Here is a 17,658-nt window from a genome sequence, read left to right on the forward strand (position 1 = left end):
TTGAAGATATGAGTTACGGAGTAAGTAATTATTATCACAAAGATGTTTCAAATTGACTATTATCACATGTATGGTAATTGTTTGACCTTAACGAACATATTTTTAAAGAATTACAGTGAGTAAGTGATAAAATTAATCTAATCTTGAAGATATGAGTTACGGAGTAAGTAATTATTATCACAAAGATGTTTCAAATTGACTATTATCACATGTATGGTAATTGTTTGACCTTAACGAACATATTTTTAAAGAATTACAGTGAGTAAGTGATAAAATTAATCTAATCTTCAAGATATGAGTTACGGAGTAAGTAATTATTATCACAAAGATGTTTCAAATTGACTATTTATCACATGTATGGTAACTGTTTGACCTTAACGAACATATTTTTAAAGAATTACAGCGAGTAACTGATAAAATTAATCTAATTTTGAAGATATGAGTTACGGAGTAAGTAATTATTATCACAAAGAGGTTTCAAATTGACTATTATCACATGTACGGTAACTATTTGACCTTAACGAACATATTTTCAAAGAATTACAGCGAGTAACTGATACAATTAATCTTAGTTATACATGAGTAACTGAGTAACTACTATAATTTTAATTAGGACAACTATAAAAACGTAAATCTTAGAGTAATTAAATCATTAAATTTAAGAACAATTTTAAAAAAATCAATGAAAATGTAGGCTTGTAGACCTTCCTATTCAGTTCTACGTTTCTTTTTCGGAGGAACTTTTGCGGTATCATTTTCCTTGTTGGTTTCTGCAGCAGTGTTCCTAGCAGAATTTGTTCCTTTGGATGTAGAACGCAGTTGACGTTGTCTTGGGCGACTTGGTCCTGCAACAGGCTGACTTGGCCCAGCAAGGAATTGTCTTGGGTAAAGGTCTAAAGGTATCAAAGAATTTGATGTATTTTATGAAGCGGGATAACGTAGGGTAGTTAGTAAGGTAACAGTGTTAGTTACAAAGGAGCGCTGCCATTGTAGATGAACAAATCTTTTGATGCAGAAGAAGAACTGATTGATACATAAATAATTATCGATATTTGAGATAAACTCTCAATTTTACATCGTCAGAAAAGACACAAGCTACACAAAAAGGGTAAGAAAATGTATTACCTGTCTCCACAATAAAGAGATTAAACTGCGAAGTATGTAAAGACTTTTTTAGTATGAAGATGACAGTGAAAAGAAGTAAATAAATAATTTACCCGCTTGCAAATTAGAAGATCGAGGTCTCGAGTTGCCGCTGGAGGATGCGCTTTCATCAACCGTTAACGAGCTTGTGGAGTTGCCACCTTAAGATTAATTAAAAATGATTGCCGACATTTTATTTGATAAAAAAAAAAGGTTTAAGTTTAAAGTTTTACCAGAATCCGAATTAGAGGATTGTGATGGAACCATAGGATCGTCTGGTGAATAAGGAGTATGCACACCTACGAATGCAATAAGTTTTAAAGACAGTATTTTTTAAGTAATGAGAAATAAGTTTTTACCCTTTTCGAACTGGGAAAACGATAGATTATTATTAGAAGATTCTATACCAGACTCATTACCTTAAAATTAAACAGAATGGTAACATTTAAATTTGACCAGAAGAAAGATAAGGTTTTACCCGATTGTTCGTCAGAAGACTGACGCAGCGATCTTTCGCTTGGTGAACGAGAATCCTCGTTATTGTTACCTACGAAGAATTTAATTAATTTCAGTACAGACCGTACGAGTAACGATAAAACAGATAATTTTTTACCCTGCACCGAATTATTACTCCAAGATGCGATTTCGGTTTCAGAGGCGACAGATTCGTCACCTTAAAACAGCAAAAAAAAACAATTTAAAACAATATTTCTTGCAAAAGGAGATAGAATATTTTTTATTACCCGACTGAGAATTAGGAGGTTCCGAGGCAGAATAGTTACTTGTAGTATCTGAACCATCAGTTACTACGTTACCTTAAAATTACAAAAAATTTTAGGAGATTTGTTTTCAAAGAAAATAAGAATATTTTTACCCAACAAAGAATTTTGGCGTTGTCTTCTAGAGTTACCGCCACCTACAAAATTTTAATTAGTAGAATATATTCTACAGAAAGATCAAAGTATCGATGAAATTTTACCGGAGTTACGAGACTGCGGTCTCTGAGAATCAACACCGTTTACAGGAGCTACAGCATCACCTTAACACAATAACATTTCATTATTGAAAAGCGATCCAATGGAAAGAACAAGCAAGTATAGGGTTGTTCGGAAAGTCATTTCGTTTTTTCCCGATAGAGGATTTAATTGTATTCTTTTGCACCCAACTTCACATTTAAGCCGTATAATTTTTATATGCTTTGAGAGCTCATATAGCAAGGCTTGTGTGTGAAAAATTCCAATTAATTCTACGCAGTAGATTTTGGTTGGTACCCTTTTAAATATGGAGAGCGATAAGCAGCATTTTCGACATATCTTACTGTTTTACTACAGAAAGGGTAAAAATGCTGTTCAAGCCAGAAAGAAATTGACTGATGTGTATGGAGAAGGTGTGTTGACAGTACGCCAGTGCCAGAACTGGTTCGCTAAATTTCGATCCGGCAATTTTGATGTCGAAGATGCACCACGTTCGGGAAGGCCGGTTGAAGCTGATAAAGATGCGATAAAGGCACTAGTTGATGTGAACCGGCGAATAACAACACGTGAGATCGGATTGAGGTTAAATTTATCAAATTCAACAGTTTATGACCACTTGAAAGGCCTGGGATTATCCTCGAAGCTCGATGTATGGGTTCCCCATGTTCTCCCAGAGAGAAATCTGTGTCGCCGCATTGACGTCTGCGATTTGCTTCTCAAACGTCACGAAAATGATCCGTTTTTGAAGCGTATCATCACTGGGGACGAAAAATGGGTTGTATACAACAACGTCAAACGCAAGAGGTCATGGAGCAAAAAAGATGAAGCGGCTCAAACCATTTCCAAAGCCGATATTCACCAAAAAAAGGTGATGCTGTCTGTTTGGTGGGATTTTAAAGGAATCGTTTTTTTTTTTGAGCTTTTACCGGATAACACAACGATTAATTCGGAAGTCTACTGTCATCAGCTGGACAAACTGAATGATGGACTTCAACAGAAAAGGTCAGAACTAATCAACAGGAAAGGTGTAGTGTTTCACCAAGACAACGCGAGACCTCACACAAGTTTGGCCACTCGCCAAAAGCTTTTACAGCTTGAATGGGATACAATGCTACACCCACCATATTCTCCAGACCTGGCACCATCGGATTATTATTTGTTCCGGTCACTCCAAAATTTTTTAGACGGTAAAACCTTCACCTCAAATGAGGAGGTCAAAAACCTCCTAGATCAGGTTTTTGCCAGCAAAGACCAAAAATTTTATGAGCGTGGAATTATGCTACTACCAGAAAGATGGCAAAAGGTGTTGGACCAGAACGGTCAATATATAATTTAATAAAGTATTTGTTTATTATACGAAAACTGTCTTTCATTTCCCCAAAAAAAAAACGAAATGACTTTCCGAACAACCCTATAATTTATATTTTACCCGATTCTGAATTAGGTGGTGGGGGGGTAAAATGCTCTTCGTCTGAGGAAGAAGAATCTCTAGCGTCATTGCGTGATGGCTGATTGATATTTATCACATGAACATGTTGAATTGATATTTGTCGAGTAATCGCGTAAATAGTGAGATCTAAATTGGAATGCCTCCTTCGTGGTGGACTCTCACTTTCAGCTTCAGAATCTTCACCTAAATGTCAACAACACCGCATTGAAATTTTATTATAAGCATTTGTGCAAGACGATCGTCTTTTACCTATATTATCAGGAATAGGTGATTCTGAAGGCTCATCTATGTTATCAGGAATGCCGTTACCTGATTCGACATTAGCGGTTTGCGGTGTGAAATTGTTACCCGATGAGTCAGAATCGATTGGTTCCTCCACAATTTCAGATTCGATTGCATTATTGTTCCCTTAAGACAACATAATTATTTATAGGAATTAATATCGTATAGAAAGCAACTATTTACCCTCTTCTGTATTGGGAAATTGTAATGGTGAACTTTGGTTTTCGAAATAGGGTTCATCAAAGTTATAATCGGGATCGTTTTTGAGCAACGTATCGATAACAGGGGCATAGCGGTAAACAGTGCCTAAGAAGTTTGTAGATATATTAGATTTTTTTGACATTAAGAGAAAACTATCGTTAATTTACCACTTCGGAATTTAGGGATTGGATACCGAAGTGTGCCACCATAATTTTCAATATTATTGGGATCGTTGTCTGGGAATAATTAAACAATTGTGTCAAAAATATGTACCTACCTATACCTAGCTAATTATCTAATAAAATAATGAACCTTTTTTACCGATTTCGCTACTAGGAGGGTCAGTGTCTACTGGACGCCGATAGTGTAGATCGGAATCAGAATCATTTCGACTGTCAGAATTATCATTACCTAGATGCATAAACGTTTAATTTTAACCAATAATTAATATTAATTAAAACCAATAAAATAAGTCAAGAACAAAAATATTTTACCCTGTTCGCAAAAATGTAAATCTGATACTTCATGTTCAGGCATGTACATGGGGTAGTTACAATCTATAAATTTTATTATAAGTCAGTTGTAAAGAATAAGAAAAATGCATAATATTAAATGACATGATGTGTAAAGGGGTGTCATGGCCTCCAAAAGTTACACATTTGGTTATATGTAAGTAATAAACATACCAAAATTTGCCCATTGGAATTGCCTGATGTTATCGCTGGGTGTTCCGGTGGTGGTAGGGAAGCCAAACACCAACTGTTGGCTGGGAGGAATCAATCGATTTCTTCTGCCAGCTGAACAAAAATAAAACGAAGTGTAATTTAAGCAAACGAAACACTTAATAGGTAAAAAAATTACCTGTAACAATTTGTTCAGAAAAATCAGACCCAGGAAAATTTGTTGACGCGAAAGTGGATGTGTTACCACTTGTAGAAGGCTGCGGATTATCGTACGGACTTATCGTTTTATACAGCATCTGAGACCCAAACAGTCCTACAAGATGCAAACAAAAATTTCCAACTAAAATTTTAGAAAATGAATAGCCAAGCCGTTAGCAAACCTGCTGTTCTCTCATAATCGTTGATGTTACGCGGTTCTGGGCGAGGTGGAGATAAACTCTCAATCTCAATCAGTTCGGGCATGACAAATTCTTGTTCCGAATCAGAAGAAATAACGATACAATTCTCTTCGGCTAACAAATACATAATATTATAGACAAATCGGTATTTATATATTACTATTTACTTACAATTTGATTTGCTGCTGTCTGAATTTTCCGGTTCCATCTTGTCCTCTTATTACACAATTACGTGGCACAGCTTTAACGAACTTTTTTAAACTACAAACAGCTCTTCTTCCCTAAACAACAAGCCAATATGGCGCTAAAAAACAAACGAGCCCAACAACAATGTTAACCGCCGAATTCAAATGTGCTACTGACGAAATAGCCCAGCTTTTGCCCCCGTAAGTAAAACATGTCGATAAATACTTGGAAAATGCACTGGAATTCGACATTTACCAAGAAAAGAAGTAAAAAAGCATAATGTAAGTACATCAATATTCCATAGCGAAACACAAAGATGTGCGTGTGCGTATTTATACGTGTGTACATGTATGTTCTTAGAAAGCCAGTTAGGCCCCGCTTATTTAATAGGTAATACCAATGTTTAATAACACAGTAAAACAGACTATTAATTTTTAATGTAATCAACTATCTGATTACTATTATATTCGTAAAATAATTATTTATTACTAATAAAAATAATGCACTTTTTAAAACATAAATGAAATTTGTAGGCATAAGACAAGAAAATACCTAAGTACCTAGGTATTACAATCATTATTAGGTATATGTATTCAATATTTTTAAGATAAATTTAATTTCCCTGAAAAAACTGAATTAGTGTTGTAAATGTTCATATTTTCTTGTTATTATTTCACGTCTCAATTTGTCCCACAATGATAAATGACAATGTATTTTAAATATTGTGAAGGTTTAACCAACGGCAGTTAGATAAAGACGTGAAGCTGGCATCTCGTGTAATATAGATTTTCAGAAGCATTTTCTCAGAATAGGAATCCAGTAAGAATTCACATTCCGACATATTTGTCGAAGAGTTGTCATTGATTTAATTTTATTCGAGCAGAGCAAAGGGCTTTAGACACACTCTATTTAATTTCTACAGAGATTTAAGATTTTAATAGATACCTAACTCTATAGCAGTTAGGATGGTCATTATTGCCGAAGGAAATGTGGTAAAGGTAAACAATATAAATTTTTAAGCTTCCTCGTTAAGCCACGGATACAAAGGCGGTTTTCCTTTATTACCTTCAATTAGTACTAAGTGCTAGTGAATGTATTCATACATCATTCACAGCTGTTTCCTTGTAATGCGTCTTTTAGTTTGATATATGGGACCGCCGACGTTCCAGGACGTATCTCAAAATCTTACCATCAGTGTACCACAGAAAAAAACACCAAAACAGAACGAAATCATTCTTTTGTGTTAGATTTTGCAAAATTGTTACAACTGCAAGTGCAAGTTAGCGTGTAATTTTAACGTAATAGAAATTTGGACAAAATTTTAGATTTGTAATTGTAATAGAAAATCCTGAAAACTCTTTGTAGCGCTACAAATTCCAGTTCCAGATCTAAAAGTAGTGAACTAAGCGTTCTAGTTATATATTCTACTACATAATTTAATAAATTATGTCTTTTCACAACTATTGTACCATTAAAACATCAAAGATTCTATTGTGATGTGCTGTACACTAACTCCGTCAGATAAAATTATTTTAGAAAGATTTTAGCGAACTGTAATGTAACTATCATAATAAATTCCAAGAAGGAGTCCTGATAGACGTAGTTTTTTGTTTTCATCTTTGAAAAGTCTTTTTAATAAGGGCATTTGAAATGACAGTAATAGGTATTAAGTTTGATGTACAGCTTCAGAAGCTGCCGTAATAAGGATAACATTTTCTTTGTTAAAGTCATTTTTAATAAATTTTTCAGCTCCGGAAATATCGATAGTGGATGAATCAAAAAGGGAAGTATCCGAACGTTATTATAAAGCAGGAAGTGCACTCGAATTGACATGTATTGCATCCCAGGTCGGCGGTCCAGGCGAGAGTCAACCAATATTTTGGAGGCATGTAGAGAAAATACTCACAAATGGAATAAGGTAAGAAATTATTACGGTTCAATTCTTTTAAATAAATAACAAATTGTTATTTGAAATTGTATCGCTATGCTTTACAATGTTCGGTTGAACGTTACAGAAAAGGGTTTAAATTTGAACAACAGAAACAAATAAAATAAGAAACCACAATACAGACTTGTTGTTAAACGACCGAATACAATTAAATAGTTTAGCAACTCGACGTGATACAAACATGCTTAGCTATATGAAGCATCTTCAGTTTAGTCGGTAATTTATTTGCTCAACCTATGGCGTGCTGATGTAATCAAATAAGTGATCTACGTCTAATTATTTCGATAAAAAACTTAATCTGCTCTTAATAACAATCAATTTAAAACAATTACTTCAAAATATGAAGATGATGCCTAGCTTGATGCCTCGAGTTTTCTAAAGGAAATTTATTACCATAAATAGAACAAAAAAGCCCATCCAATGCATTAGTGAATTAATTTTTAAATTAACTTTACCTACTAAAAATTCAAAGTGCCGAAAAGTCTATCTATCTACTTAACTATTTTGACTCCAAAAAGTGTATAAATTGTATTACAATTAATTTTAAGTGTTCCGATAGTTCAACAATAACCTTCAAAATATTCATTAGGTACATCTTAAGACAAAAAATTATTTTAGTCGGATGATAAAATAATTTTGAAACTAAATCAATTTTTCTGGAGTAGTTCATGGTGTCTTAGAAACTGGAAAATAGACCAAATGGATTTAAGTAACTTTTCAAGTTTTCCATTTACATTTAGTTAAACTACGTTGCGAAGTCCAATTTGTCTTTAGCTTGGTGTACAAGAACTAATCTAAGCACTTTATTGGATTCTCTCTCAGGACTTGTTTTTTCATGCATAAATTCATTAATATGTAAGCAATTTCAGTAACATTCCTCTATTACTGAACAACCACAGTTTACAACAGGAATTTAATTTATCGCTTCTACTATTAATTCCAATATCACCAAAGGGAAGCTTCATTTATAAGGAACGTTAATGTGTTTCTGATGAATTAATTAATAAAATTACCTGATTTTAATTACGTTAAAAATTAATGAATGAAAAGTAGTAACAGCAGCTGCTACTAAATGCACAAGTTACTCTAGTTTCATTTACGTAAATTTAATTCGTTAATAGGTCGAATATATCAAGCCGCTTAAATCCAAATTTTCAAAATATATGATCAATTTTATTATTTCCTTCTACTTCTTTGTTACAGTACCAATAATACCAACGATACTCAGACTAATGAGTCCGTGTATTCCAGTTTGACTATTGAACCGCTAGAAAAACATCATTCTGGAAATTATTCATGCTCAATAGGAACTGTTACATCAGCCAGTGTTATGGTTCATGTTCTTAATGGTAAGTTTAAAACATATATCAGTAGTATATATAGCAGAATGTAAAAGTTAAGAATAATCCCTTCACACAAGGCAGTAGCAAAATACAGAGAACTACAGCGTGTGACACCCTTTTGTATGTAGCAGTGTATTTGAATCCCTTATAAAGTCGATGACGTAAAAGAAATCTCTCAATAATATTTTACAGTAACCACTACTGTATCGCCAGCGATTTATTGTCTAACATATTGCATGGATATTGTGCCAACTTTGTACTTAAAACGAGCGACAGGTATGACTTTTAGCGATGGTAAAGTTCATAAATTTCGGCTTTTCTTACATTGTAATAAATATCTTGCTTACCATTTCGAGTCGCACAGGTTCTAGAAGATTTACTTCACTTACCTGAAACAAAGAAAAAGAAGTTATTACAATATCATAAAATTTATTTGCTATAGGCATATATGTAGGTGCGAGTGTGTACATATGGCGCCGCAATGTTTAAAATAAATCTTCATTTCACAATCAATGTGTAAAGTAATTTGTTACAATGCGTTGTCTAATTATTTTGATATACGCCCTATCCCAAAGGCTAAAATTGATCTAGCATAATATGATTTACATGGCCGACGTCAAATTATTAATCAAAATGACCGCTGTGTTTCACTCCTCGAATCTTAACTAATTGAATGCACATTTGGGAAGCTGGGGTTTATTGATTTATTTACTAAGTAACGATATTGTAAACTTTAGATTCTAGAAACCCTATACCCTTTTTGTAATGTAACGGTTTCATATTTGTTTGAATATTTTATATACATTTGTTATACAAGTATGGCAAAACCGAACATACACAGATATTACACATTAGTTTGTCGGGATTTTTATTTTTTTGAAAATGTCATCGGCAAAACTCTTAACTTTTCCGCCATTTGATGATTGAATATAATAGAAAATTCCTATAGTAGGTTATTAATTCTCCGATAGTGTATATTTTTGTTGGTAATGATGTATTGCTGTGCCAAATTGGATGTGTCTACGTCAAAAATTTTCCGAGAAAGTGTGTCGCGAATGAATTTGTAAGGGTTCCGCTTTTCCTTTTGACGTAAAGAACCCTAACATAAAACAGAAAAGGCGAACGTATTTATTAAGCTTCTCTAACGTTGTTAAAACATGAATAGACAAGATGTTGGAATATTTAGGACAATTCGTTAAAAGTTTTCGTAATACTAACGATAAGATTTGCGAACAGTAACAACCGAACTAGTTCATTACAAAGTCATTGTAAGATTTGTGAATTTTGCCTACTAGAGATGCGAGAAGTAGAAGAGCTTTTCTGTTGTTGAATACCATTTGAATATGCTGCATGTAGTTCTACGTTTCATTGTTGTTTGTCATCTGTTACGTTTTCGGTCGCTAAGGGGAGAAATGCCTATTGTTGTCTCACTGTATTGTATCAAAACATTTGCATGAAGCGGTTTTACTAAACCTTGTTTATCCCAAAAACTTGATTAATTACTACAAATCGGTTAAAAACAATTATCACAATACAACATACGTACTTATGGGCTCAAGGCCTAAAATATTAAAAGGAATCATGCCCAAACTGAATTAAGGTTAAGACGTTTTATCGGCAACTGCGACTGACATCTTCACAAGTAACTACATTGACAGTGTGGGCGAAGGCTATACCTCGAAATATCGGCAGTGACTCGCAATCAATTGCCCACATTGCCAGAGTAATACCAGTGCAGACGTTAGCTGCAGACGAAAGGTCTGGACCTATCGGTTCATTTGGACTACAGACTTAGGGGTCTTGGCCTAAAATACTGAGCGGAGCCATGTCCAATCTGAGTCTAGGTTAAAACCTTTCATCGGCCACTGCGGTTGACATCTTCAGAAGTAACTACATTGACAGTGTGGGCGAAGATTATACCTCGAAATATCGGCAGTGACTCGCATCAATCGCCCACATTGCCAGAGAAATACCAGTGCAGATGTTAGCTGCAGACGAAGGGTCTCGACCTATCGGTTCATTTAGACTACAGACTTATGGGTTCCTGGCCTAAAGTACTGAGAGGAGCCATGTCCAATCTGAGTCAAGGTTAAGACTTCTCGTCGGCCACTGCGGCTGACATCTTCAGAAGTAACTACATTGACAGTGTGGGCGAAGATTATACCTCGAAATATCGACAGTGACTCGCAATCAGTCGCCCACATTGCCAGAGTAACACCAATACAGACGTTAGTTGCAGACAAAAGGTCTGGACCTATCGGTTCATTTGGACTACAGACTTAGGGGTCTTGGCCTAAAATACTGAGCGGAGCCATGTCCAATCTGAGTCAAGGTTAAGACCTTTCGTCGGCAACTGCGGCTGACATCTTCCGAAATAACTATATTGACAGTGTGAGCGAAGATTATACCTCGAAATATCGACAGTGACTCGCAAACGAAACATCTAAGATCTATCGGGCCAAAACATAATTCTACCATCGATTATGACCGTTAAAGGCCTCTGTTAGTGTATTGGGGTAATGAAATGTAATGGTAGGATACACGAAGACAGGAAAGGATAACCTAAAATCACATATTTAAAAAGAATCTCGTCAAGTAGAACATAAATTTTTAAAGAGAAAATAACACCTACTTGTACATGTATGTGTATGTACCTACCTACCCAAGAAATATTTTATGTACCTTATTCATATTTTGTGGTACACAAAAAGCAATTAAAGTTTTCCAAGTTTTACCGCAGTGCTGAATTTTAAGAAAGGCAGTTTTATTTGAAAAACTGGAATCAGTAAAGAGACGAATGTTGAAATGGAGCTTTTTCTTCTTTCCGGACTGGGAGAGAAAAATTATCTGCTTAGTTTACTAATCACCTTTTCTCTATCATTTGAAAGGAGTATTTTTATTCGATCGTTATCCTGTAGCGTATCAGGAAGTAATATAAAAATAAACTTTCAAAAGATTCCTTGCTTTCCCATTTCTTTTTAAACATTCCTATTTATACTTATAAGAACCTACCTTCTTCGACATTCGAATTTTGCTTACTCGCAGGTACTAATACCATATTTAATTTAAAACTTGAAATGAAAAATATGCTGAATGCGCCGGGTTTTCATCAGTCCAGAGATTGGTTGGACACGTCTTCTTGAAAACTCGAGCAGGCTAGTTTAGATCTACCTCTACCCCTCTTAATTCCTGTATCTCCTAATGTGCCTGTAACTAGCCGTTCATGTCTGAGAAGTTGTTCTACGAACCTATTTCCTTATCGCCTCTGTTATCCTAATACTATTTCTAATACCTGCTCATTCTTAAACTTTTTTTTATCTATATTTTAGCTATTCTGTGTTTTATATATCGTATATATCTAGTCCTTCTTCCATCCTAATATAATATTTAAATTTATTGTAATGTAATGTTTTTAGTAAGTATAAAACTTTTTGGGTAGTAACGGGATTTGAGATTAGAGCATTATGATATAATTATGCAGGTATTCTGGCTTTCAGGATTTTGTGTAAGAGTGGCTGGTTAGAGTTTTGTAAAAGAAAACAGAGCATCGCCGAAAAGTTGGTGTTGTGTGTGGAGTATTAAATGGAAACAAATGCCACAAGGCATAGTTTACAACCTGAATGGACCAACAATGTTAAAACGGCGAACCAGCCGTGTATTCGGGAAGTTTTCGTATAAAAATAAAGAGTAATTAATCAAATGAAACAGAAACAAAAATTGGGACACAATAAGGCTGTGACAACAGCATGCCTCCAAAAATCGTATATCATTCGATATTAATTTTTTTCTTGTTTAATCGTAAGATAGATTAATAACGCAATGTAACAATTTTCGAAATGACCGATTTACAAATAGTCCTTTTGATGATAAGTAAGTAAATTAAATTGATATCTATCCGTGGTTGAAAGGTTGAAATGCGCAAATTTGCAAATCAAGACGTTCGGAAATATTTTTGAAAGTAACTGTCAGCTGAAGGAGTGGAGCTAATATCCCATGGGGATAAATTCACCTCTTGAGAAAGACAAACCTTGTTCTGAATTCTATGAAAGACGAAACCCGGAAATATTCGCATGGGGTGGATAAATAAATTCGAAGGCGTAACGCCACTATAGCGTTAGATTCTCAATGGACTCGAACAAAAACCTCTGTAACACATGCTTCCGCATATATTTTTTATTCTTTCCCGAAATTTATCTCTTTTCTACACCAATCCCGAACGATTACAATATTCACTCTTCTAAACATTAACCAACAAAAAGATAATTATTTTTATAGATATTAAAATTTCTCTTCTGATATACCATTCGTAAAAAAACTACAAAACAATCTTTTCAACATTTTCTATAGGTACCTACAGCCTTTCTGTAAAAATTGGAAAAGGGTTGGTGTAACACATCCTATTAGAAATTTCTAAAACAAAACGAACCAAAATTATTTTTAACAAAAGTTAAATCCTGAAAAACTAGGGGAGACCATCATTAATTGTTTATTATTCCAAATTGTATGTCATGTAATTTCTAGGGGTATAGAACTAACCCCAAAAATAATTGTTTTATTATATCTGCAATTATTTATATCGAAAGTTAATTTGTGTATATATTAGTATCTGGTAGCATCGCAGCTAATATTATAAACAGATTAAGCAATTAAATCAATTACATTTCAAACAGTTTTGTACTAATTTATGACCGATATTTCAACGTGTTTTGTTATAATTAGAAAGCCGATTGTGGTAATTGATTTTCTCGCTTAACGTGTCATCATTTGCGGCTTTTTCTTTGCGTGTGTAAGCGATGTTTATACTAGAGATGATTAAATTCTAACTGTTAAATGATAGCAGTGTTCGGAAAATTCTTTCGCGTTTCTGACACAGACACGACCTTTTGTTCATTTCACATGTCTACCGATATTGGTCTAGATAAATAGAGCGATTACAAATGGATTAATTCTACTCTAGTAGAGGTAGTTTAGAATAACATGCACCTTAGTTTTGGCTTTCGCCTTTCCATTATTTTCTATATTTCAACCTGGGCCTGTAGCATTAAAAAGAAAGACTAAATATGAACACGATAAGCCCCGCCTCTCGCTCACCTGAAGGTTCATGCCATTCTGAATTACCTATAACACTAATTTGTAAGTATTGATCAAGTTAAATCCTTTCTTGCCTTTCTCCTTTAAAAACCTTCAGGCATAACACTTTGTAAGTCTTCTAAGCAATCATCCTTGCGCTATCTTGTGTTATAAGTTTAATGGGGTCTCTTATTGTATCCTTTCGTTGGGTACAAGGAAATGAGTTTTCTTCAGTATCATCACTGAACGCGTCCTGATGCTCTACAGATTCTGCCTTGAACAACTACCCCCATATAAACGTAAATTAAATTAAAAACCGCTGATTTAATTTTAAACGATTGATTATGACATTGTCTGTGTCTTCTTTTTTTTTTAATAAATAATAAACAAGTTTAGTAGTAATTTTGACAGTTTTAAATGATGGAAGAGATACTAAAAGTATGAATGTACGCGCCAAGCTGTTTTAAGAAATGGTTTAATTTTTCATTTTGTTTGCTGCAATAAATACAGCAAGTAGTTCGCACAAATCCAGATAGATAGCTGTAATTTACAATGGGTCCCATATAAGGATTTTACACGGCCCCTTTTTATTACACGGCTCATTCCTTTCCCGTAAGGAACGACTAGACGACGCCGTTTGTGACAAAAAAAATATTGTTACAAAAGCGAGGCTGTACGATCTCATTTGGATTTTTAAATTTTGCTTATAACTTTTATGTTGATTAACAACAACTTCAAAAATAGGTCTGGAGCTATTTCCATGTAATCTTTTACTTTTTGCGTAGTTCCGGAAAAAGAAGGAATATTGGAACAGAATAAAAACGGCAGACATCGATGATTGAAATTAGGGCTAACTTTTTACTAGCACCTTCGCTAATTAAATCGACCTCTTGGATTAATTCTTTTTGCACCGCTTCTGTCATTTTTATTTTTAGACGCTATTTTGAATTTGAAAGCGTTCATTATAACAGAACTTCAATACCATGAACAACTAACTAATAACAACAAACTGCTTAGTATATTCGAAAGCAACATTTTACAGTTCTAGAACTTTTCTTGTCATCTTAACAAGGGTCAAGAAAACCTGAAAAATATCAAAATTAATTGTAGGAACAATGTTTCCAATGAATTTCCATATTTTCCCCGAATTCTCCGTACACTGAAAAGGTGTGTCTATAAACTATTAATCTCAACGATGAGCACAGTGTAAGATTGAATAAATTATTATTTTAATCCGTTCTGTTACATCTAAATATAAAATTATTTGAATCGTTGCCATTTATGTTAGTAATAAGTAGTACATTTACTTGAAAGAAGTTGTCGTCGTTCAAGAAAACTGAGACGTAAATTTAAAAGAACATTCCACGATAAAATAACCATGTCTTTGTTGGTTGCTTCTAAAAGACTTTTCTATAAAGTTAACAGGTTGACTGACGTTAGTACAATACGTGTTTCAAATAGGGCACTTCGATATCTCCTATCGCATTACATTATACGTCGCACTCGTATGTATAAGAAATTGTAAGTAACTTTATATTTAAGAACTCGCTTTTACGGCGACTTTTCCGAAAATGTTAATTCCAATTGTTTATAATAAATACATGGTCTTAAAAAAAGAAATTAATTTTAATTTTATAAACAAATCTAGAAGAGAAAGAAGGTAATGATTTTATCGATTTTTTATTAAAATTTTACACTACAAATCCGATATTTTTTAGTTTGATTGCCGTTTGTGCGATTCACTTCCATTTAATTAATATAAAAAGAAAAAAGAACTGTATCGAACGTTGAAAAGTTAACGTTTCTAAATCGTCCGGTGAAATTCCGGGCAACATTTGTTTTAGTTTGCCACATATTTATCTTCGGGGCCGCAAAAGATAAGAATAGGGTCCGATTAGATAAATGAACAGAGTTGCCAAGAACTAGTATCCTTTTTACACACCAACATAAGAAAATCTCCTTTTGGTTTCACAGTTTCCAAGAAATGATTTATAATTTACTTTTCTTTTTTTTTTATCCTTAAACAAAGATCCCTGTGGGAAAACCAAAAATAGACTGGGACATCTCACAAGTGATTGAACTGATTCAAAATATATGTTTGGTGGTCTACCTTAATTGTGAAATTCAAATGCAATAGAACAATTTTATCATAAAAATCAGCGTTTTGTTACTGCTAGAAGTTATAATTGTAAAGCACTTAGTGTAAAATTATTAACAAACCGTGTTTACGTCATCGACTAAACCTAAGCCCGTAAAATGTAGGCTATCACTTTCACGATCAGTGTAAGTAGTTAAGTAGGGGAAACTAACTTTACATGCTGCACAAGTCAACATGAGCCCCATATGCAAATATACTTCATTTACTTTCTGTAGCGATGTGCCTCTTCCAATGTCTTGGATGCTCGCTGGCAAAATCGTAGGTAGGGAGAAAAAAGCTCATTATACTCTCGACTCTTGTTCATTAAACATACTTTTTCATACAGCACCTGCCAAAAGTTTTGTTCAATCATGAATAGTAGTGCGAGTCGAAAACAATCGTTAAAGCCTTTAATATGTCTTCAAATATAAATAAACATCTCGTTGATATTTTCAGTAGTAATTGGTACCAATAACAGCACATTTGAGCAATGCAATTGTAGTGGATAAAATGGTCAATTTTTCCGTGCAGCACTGTACGGATTATACGCTCCTCACCGGTTAAGAGTTTGGCCGAGAGTTGTCTCCTTCTTTTTCTGGCCTAGTGCTGTTCTTTTCTACTCTGCGTCGGTCAAACTGAAGGTCGCATCGCTACAGAAAGTAAACGAAGTATACGTATGTCGTTGAGTAATTAGTCGCTAAACGATCTCTCAATAATCTTACTATACGGCATTTTGTAGGGGCCGCAAGGAAAGGACTGTTTTAATTTTTAATTATTTCTGCGACTAAATTAAGTTTTTAACTTTCAGGTGAGTTACCAGCTGCAGTGCACCATGGAAATAACTCTAACGTTATGCAATTAGGATCTAGATGGCTATTATTGTTCAGTATTCTTTTGGTATATTCAAGGTGACAAAATTACTTCTAAAAAGGGCTCGATTACAGAAGGTTAGACACATTCTTTCACGCATAAATTCTTATATAAAATTTACCATATCATATTTAAGAAAAATTCCAATTTTATCGTCAAAATTTTCAATCGAAATTAATTGAAGTTTCGTACCCTGCGATTTGTGAATAATTTAAAAAGAGAAGCGGGGCACTGTATACGCCCTCTCTCTTTATTGACCAGAATTAGCAACCTAATTGTAAGACCAAATCAACTCGATAGTAAAGCAGTTATTAAAAATAATATTATCTTTCGACCAAGTCATAACAATAACAAATTATGATGCGGAATATTCAATTTTCTGTTGGAATTGCACACAGGTCAAACATCTGCCTTTCGGGTTGAAGTATTATAAATTGAAATATTTACTTGCAATTAGAATTTTCATGTAACTGATAATGAAAAATCAAAATCTTTCCGAAAGCATCTGCATAAAATTGTAGTATCTATTACAATATCTAACGGAGTATGGACGAATTAATTCATACAATAGAATTTTTGAATGTTTACAGGATAATAGGTGGGTGATATAAATAATTAAATGATCGGTGAGTGACGGTGATCAAAAAAAATTTTTTTTTTGATTCAATTAAAAGCTAGATGTATGTGCGTACATAACATACTTATTCGATGTATGTATGTATAAAAGCATAACAATAAATATTACAATGTATACTGTTCTTTCTGAAAAAGATATTGTGATATTCTTGTAGGTAATTTTTATTAAAAAAAAAATACTTTCACAAAAATTTTATTTGTTGGTTTTAAATAATCTATAGATGTGTATCAATATTTTAAACATTAAACGAATTATTTTTACATGTTTCAAAGCTATAAAGATGTTTATAATATCTATATTATCACTGTTCTCTTTCTAATATGAAATATATATACA

General features: G+C 33.7%; 2 protein-coding genes across 4 annotated transcripts in view; one reads left to right on the forward strand and one right to left on the reverse strand.

Moving 5' to 3' along the window:
* LOC108738214 overlaps nucleotides 1-17,368 on the forward strand; it is an 87,291-nt gene extending 69,923 nt beyond the window's left edge. Inside the window, exons 6-8 of the mRNA XM_018471510.2 lie at nucleotides 7,067-7,235; nucleotides 8,469-8,614; nucleotides 16,624-17,368. Of these exons, the coding sequence (XP_018327012.2) occupies nucleotides 7,067-7,235; nucleotides 8,469-8,614; nucleotides 16,624-16,727 (419 nt within the window). The 3' untranslated portion in view covers nucleotides 16,728-17,368. The remainder of the gene's footprint in view (nucleotides 1-7,066; nucleotides 7,236-8,468; nucleotides 8,615-16,623) is intronic.
* Nucleotides 12-7,159, reverse strand: LOC108738206 (serine/arginine repetitive matrix protein 1-like). 3 transcript variants are annotated; one of them, XM_018471499.2, is made up of 19 exons: nucleotides 5,303-7,159; nucleotides 5,114-5,245; nucleotides 4,912-5,046; nucleotides 4,737-4,847; nucleotides 4,545-4,607; nucleotides 4,372-4,461; nucleotides 4,218-4,286; nucleotides 4,033-4,155; nucleotides 3,817-3,975; nucleotides 3,547-3,750; nucleotides 2,123-2,182; nucleotides 2,018-2,059; nucleotides 1,887-1,958; nucleotides 1,757-1,816; nucleotides 1,622-1,690; nucleotides 1,503-1,562; nucleotides 1,377-1,442; nucleotides 1,218-1,304; nucleotides 12-893 (listed from the first exon to the last, which is right to left on the reverse strand). In XM_018471499.2, the coding sequence occupies exons 1-19, from the start codon at nucleotides 5,337-5,339 to the stop codon at nucleotides 709-711; spliced, it is 1,824 nt and encodes a 607-aa protein (XP_018327001.1). In that variant the 5' UTR covers nucleotides 5,340-7,159; the 3' UTR covers nucleotides 12-708. The 3 variants fall into 3 exon arrangements, with proteins under 3 accessions (XP_018327001.1, XP_018327000.1, XP_018327002.1); XM_018471498.2 differs by having other exon boundaries at nucleotides 1,622-1,816; XM_018471500.2 differs by lacking the exons at nucleotides 4,033-4,155; nucleotides 4,218-4,286; nucleotides 4,372-4,461; nucleotides 4,545-4,607 and having other exon boundaries at nucleotides 1,622-1,816.
* Nucleotides 17,369-17,658: the final 290 nt, after the last annotated feature.

This window comes from Agrilus planipennis, unplaced genomic scaffold (genome assembly GCF_000699045.2).
Source record: "Agrilus planipennis isolate EAB-ADULT unplaced genomic scaffold, Apla_2.0 scaffold88, whole genome shotgun sequence".
NCBI lineage: Eukaryota > Metazoa > Arthropoda > Insecta > Coleoptera > Buprestidae > Agrilus > Agrilus planipennis.

Excerpts from the sequence above, each read along its gene's own strand:
- LOC108738206 (XM_018471498.2), bottom strand. The coding sequence starts at position 5,339 with ATGGAACCGGAAAATTCAGACAGCAGCAAATCAAATT. Across the intron at positions 4,156-4,217 it reads AATCCCTAAATTCCGAAGTG|GCACTGTTTACCGCTATGCC; the intron begins GTAAATTAACGA and ends CAAACTTCTTAG. Across the intron at positions 1,443-1,502 it reads GTTTTCCCAGTTCGAAAAGG|GTGTGCATACTCCTTATTCA; the intron begins GTAAAAACTTAT and ends TTGCATTCGTAG.